At 33.4% G+C, this 5,334-nt stretch overlaps 1 protein-coding gene across 1 annotated transcript; it reads left to right on the top strand.

The window, feature by feature from the left end:
• The first annotated feature begins 1,170 nt into the window (after window positions 1-1,170).
• Window positions 1,171-4,506, top strand: LOC134700244 (cilia- and flagella-associated protein 251-like). The gene is made up of 4 exons (XM_063561603.1): window positions 1,171-1,286; window positions 1,839-2,091; window positions 2,621-2,793; window positions 4,226-4,506. The coding sequence occupies exons 2-4, from the start codon at window positions 1,850-1,852 to the stop codon at window positions 4,480-4,482; spliced, it is 672 nt and encodes a 223-aa protein (XP_063417673.1). The 5' UTR covers window positions 1,171-1,286; window positions 1,839-1,849; the 3' UTR covers window positions 4,483-4,506.
• The last annotated feature ends 828 nt before the right edge of the window (window positions 4,507-5,334 follow it).

Here is a 5,334-nt window from a genome sequence, read left to right as displayed (position 1 = left end):
CAAGTCTGGGTTCATGGCAAATATCCATGTTTTCAATACGGGCTGCACTTTTAACATTTTTAATTTGTTTTGTTATAAATTAGGTCGTTAATTTTTCTGAATTAAATTATTTCATATATTGTTTATGTCATGGTCTTTTGTAGCCGACAATACGGTATGGGTTTTCTCATTGTTGAAGTCTGCACAGTTGTATATTATTGTTCACATTCACATCGTCTCAAATTTGGTGGATAGTTGTCTTAGTGACAATCCTACAACTTTTTATCATTTTATACATATGCAATAGTTTAAAAATTAAATAAAAGTATTCTTTTTGTGATTTTTTTCATTATTAGTACCAGTGGAAATTCTCATTATAATAAATTACTATCTTTTAAATCTGTTATTCGGTTACAGAGAAGGAGATCTTTGTTTATATTTCCTTTAGGTTCGTTAGTTCAACTATGTCCTGCTGTAACACTCTGACATCTCTGGATCTGCAATCAAACACATATGTATTAATATAATCTGATTATTCGAGCACAATATCAATGCAATCTGTGAAACAGTTAAATGAGAAGTTGTGTGTACGGATATGTACTTCCCGTAGACTTCTTTGTTAACTTTAATGATATATTTCAAATGTTGAAGAATTGTATTTCTACTCTTTATTTTTTTGAACTTGCTCGTTGTTGGTTTGTTGTCATATGAACACACTACAACAGTTCATGATATTGAAATAAAATTATAGGAATAACTGCAAATACTTACTTTAAAAAAATCATAATTGAGTGTAAAACTATATATATACCTACCTTTCAAATTATTTCAATGTTCTACTGTCACCTTTCATACCAGTTCTATCTCTATCTCATATTTTATCTGTTCATGACAATTTTAGTCGTTGATCTAAAACTTTATTTTCCTCATAGACTTAGTCTTTGTGTTCTGGTGGGATCCATTTTTATATACCTATAACAATAGATCATACTGCATCAAATACTTTGCATGCATTTATAAAAAGTTGTTTTTCCCAACATGCATGTTATGGTATTAATTATGTACGTAACACTTTGTAAATTGTCCTTTGAAAAAATACATTATGAGATAAAGTTTGTATCGATGATTTACAAAATTCTGTAAAGTGGTTCAGGAGTTAGTAGAGAGGTTTAGCATCGGAACTTGTACGTGTGCGTGTACTTGTGGCTAGGGAAACCACCCAATTTCCTGCGTATTACGTCATCGATTTTGCCTGGCGGTGAAACGTACAAGTCAGGGACAACGTGTAAAGCGGCGGCTACACGAAGGTAAGAACTTGTGGATTATTTTTCTTAAAAACCAGATATTCGTGAATAAAATTGAATATGTACAGGAACAATAGAATGTACTTGAAGTATTAAAAGTATTTTGGGCCATTAAAACGTTTCTATGACATCAGGATGGAACGTGAATGTGGGAAGTATTTCACGGAAAATGGCGGCATATTGGAGGTTTTTCAATTATCCAAAAATTACATTATAATAACCTCTAAAATTATTTTATAGTTACCCTGTAGTGAACATGATCGGCGACGAATAGTTCTGCAGTTTAGAATCATTTCAAGAAGCAAATTCACTGATTTTAAGTTTGTTAAAAAAAGGGGGGGCGTGAGCAGGTGCGTGAACTAAAGATGCTGTCAAATTGTGTCTTTTACGATTGAATGAGAGACATGCAAATTCATAAGAATCTTGAATAACTTGCAGATCTAAACTATTTAGGAGAAGCCCCGCTTTTGGTGCTTTAAATATTTTTTTATTTCAGTGAAAAGGGGGGTTGATCAACTATTTTTGTAACTCTTGAAATGTGTTTGTCCCTTTTAGAAACTGCAAATATGACATCATTCACTAGTGGCAGCAGAAAAAAACAAGTCAGATTCCAGACAAAAGATGACCTGGTACTACTGAGAGAGGTCCTGGCTAAAAATCCATTTCAGAACAAGTCTGCCTGGAACGAGATAGCATCAGCCGTAGCAGATACCAGATATAATCTGCAGGTGGATGCAAGACGCGTCCGGGAGAGGACACATTTGCTGATAGATCAGCATAAAAAAAGCAATGCTGATTCTTTGAAGAGGTATTTATGCTTTCAAGTTTATAATTTTATGATTTATTCAAGCATTTGTCAACCTTTTTGAAGGTAGAAAGTGTTAAGCCTTTTTTTATCCGTTCTCTCGAGACCCCTTCCGCCTGACTGCTGCTTCCCTCCCCTTATTCCTGTGAAATCACTTAAGCAATTTTTAGTAAAAACAAGTCTGTTTAAAAATGTAAATCATATGCAGCCATACTTCCATGTGTGTATAGTTGTTTTACAAATAAGTTGATACAATTTGAAATGTTGCAAATAGATTTTGCAATTGTCAGATTCTAATAATTTAGTTAATACTAGTTATGGTATTATCAAGTCTTCATGAACTGTGAAATAAAAAAAAATAAAATGTTAAATATAAGAAATCATAGCAATGTTTATATCATAACTAATTTTTGAAACACTTATAAATCTGGATGGAAAAACATGAATTCGGAAAAAAAATCTTTTTTACAAAATGTGCATGTGACGTCAGTGTTCTTGTTAATTTTATAACAACTTTATATTATTATTCCAGTTCAGGGATTGATGAAGAGTATGGAGAGAAAGAGACTTTACTGGATGAAATTCTTTCATTGGTGGAGGATGAGGAAAAACAGAAAGAAAAACAGAAAGAGAAAAAGGAAACAGAAGAAAATCGGGGAAAAGAAATTAGAAAAAGAGCAATGAAAAACTTAACTCCTAAGAAAGGTACATACTTCTTATCTGATAACATGACATATTTGTGTAGTGTTTAAATAATAGTTACTATATCTTTTATAGGTTGCTTTTATTTATTGAGAGGGTGGGGTAAGTAACTAATTATTTCGTCAATTCAAGGACAAATGGCATTTCGCGTATGTGGGTAACAGCATATTTCATTTCAGGGCATTTTATAGCTGGCTATTTGTGACAGGCTTTGTACTCTGTTGAAGGTGAACTACAGTTGCTAATTTAATGTCACTTGTTCGAGAAATGTCTCATTTAAAATCATACCACATCTTCCTTATTATACATATAGCATGTGATATACAGTGATGACACAGTCAGCAAGCAGGGGCGGATTTAGGCGGGGGCGTGGCGGGCGTGCGCCCCCCCTAAAATTTGCAAAGCATAGGTTGACTTCAACATATTTAAGTATCAGAAGAGACCATTCAATCTTTGTAACGTGACAAATTGAGGTATATAAAACAGTCAGTTTAACAGAATCAACGTGATCACTAATCAACTGACCTACGCTTTATTAATTTTTTATAAATAATTTCAAAGGAAGGTGTCAAACGCGGAGCTGCGTTTGCTGCCAATTATAATAGGTTTTTAGCAGTTGAAAGAAAAGAAATTACATTGTATTTGCGGTTTTTATAATCAATTTGTTTGAAAATCGAAGTTCCAAAACATCCCTTACTCACTTTCACAATTTCATCAAGAAAGCAGCGATATTTTTTTTATAATATCGGTACTGTAATGAAAGATAGAAGAAATACTGTTTTAAGCGAAAGGTTAGTTTATTAATTTGTATCTCTGTGTCTGTATTTATTTCTCACTTGCAACCTAAATATTTAGCCGAATTATGTACCGCATTACTCACCGGTATGCTTGTGATCCCAAGAAAATAAATATAACTGTGTAAATGCGTCTCATTCTTTACTTATTTTAGTTTATGGCGAACACAGTGAAGTCGGTCACGACCTCCGAAAAAAAATCAAAAAAAAAATCAGATAGTATGAAAAGACAATTAAAAACCGCTGGTAAAAGTGAAAAATATATTGGTCAGGTGAGCATATGTGATCTGTCTCGTCTCACTTTACGTCCGTAAACATTCATTTATCGCTAATTTTACCACACAATAGTTCGACATATCTACATTTCACCCCTTTAGAAGAATATGTCAATAGTTTTACCTAGAACAACCTCCAAAATTTTTTCGCCTCGCTCCGCTCGGCGAAAATAAAATTTGCTCCCCCCCTAACTGAAAATCCTGGATCCGCCCCTGGCAAGTAAACATATACCATTCAAAATTTTATTAACATCATAACAATGATCCAAAATTTAATGTTTCTTCTGTCTCCAATGATACTCGTGGACCAACTATTTGAAAGTCCAAAACCTAACACATGTTTAACAAATTATGTCTATATTTCAGGTGATGATGATTCTAACGATGCCACCCCATCAAAGAGAAACAGTTCCGGAAATATAGTTGGATATCTAAAAGAAAAAAATGATGCCGAGTTGATATATAGAAGGCAAGAACTTGAAGTTAGAAAACAGCAACTTCAATTGGAGGAGGAAAAGTTCAAACTAGAGAAACATGAAAGGATTCAGAAATTGGAAAATGACAAACAAGAGAAAACACTTATGTTTGAGTTGCTGAAAAAATGTTTAGGTGACCGACATTAAAAGAGAAGCCAAAGAAATCATTAAACATAAAAAATAAAATATATTAACACAACTTATCTTATAATATTTGTTGTTTTACCCACGGTTGTAAATGTTAAAGGGAGATAATAGAATTTACTGGTAAGATAATGCAATGATATATGTTAAAAGTGTCTTAATGTGGTTTACTGCCTGGCCATGACTGGTACATGTATGCATAAAGAAGAAATCACTCTAGCAATTGTAATTTGAGAAAAGGGTTGGGCCGGAGGTTTCCTGAAATATTTTAATCACAGTTCCAGATTGGATAGTGGTATTACATGTTGCTTACTTATACATTTTGTAAGATGATAAGCCAAGAGATACCTATCTACATTCTTTTCGAATTGTAATATGTGTATTCATCGAACTATGCCAGTATGTCAAAAGAGAAGTAAACAACCGAAATGATATTAAAACAAGGTCAATCAATTCTCAACAAGAAAAACCTTTCAACAAGACACACAAGGACTCATTAGTTTTGTCGTTGGAATTGTTTTACAGTGTCATTTCGAGGCCTTATACAGCTGACTATGCGGTAGGGGCTTTGCTCATTGTTGAAGGCCGAACAGTGACCTATAGTTGTTAATTTTTTTCTGTGTCATTTTGTTCTCTTGTGGAGAGTTGTCTCATTGGCAATCGTACATTTCTTTTTATATTCAATACGTATTAAACTAAAAACAAATGGAAATCAAGGAGCATTAAAAACAGGAATGATATTTGTTGTTCTGTAAGGGTAATGAGGTTCTGCTTCTTGCTAAAGTAAGACCCCCTCCGCATTTCTCACATAACGTGTCACTAACCTGGGTGTGTTGTCAGTAATGTGTCATTCAC

Source organism: Mytilus trossulus, unplaced genomic scaffold (assembly GCF_036588685.1).
Source record: "Mytilus trossulus isolate FHL-02 unplaced genomic scaffold, PNRI_Mtr1.1.1.hap1 h1tg000128l__unscaffolded, whole genome shotgun sequence".
In the NCBI taxonomy this organism is placed as follows: Eukaryota; Metazoa; Mollusca; class Bivalvia; order Mytilida; family Mytilidae; genus Mytilus; species Mytilus trossulus.
Note: the sequence above shows the minus strand (reverse complement) of the source record. Positions and strands in the feature narration are given on the sequence as shown.

Coding starts and splice junctions, on each gene's coding strand:
- LOC134700244 (XM_063561603.1), top strand. CDS start 1,850: ATGACATCATTCACTAGTGGCAGCAGAAAAAAACAAGTCAGATTCCAG. Junction 2,092..2,620: donor AATGCTGATTCTTTGAAGAG/GTATTTATGCTT, acceptor TTATTATTCCAG/TTCAGGGATTGATGAAGAGT. Junction 2,794..4,225: donor AAACTTAACTCCTAAGAAAG/GTACATACTTCT, acceptor TCTATATTTCAG/GTGATGATGATTCTAACGAT.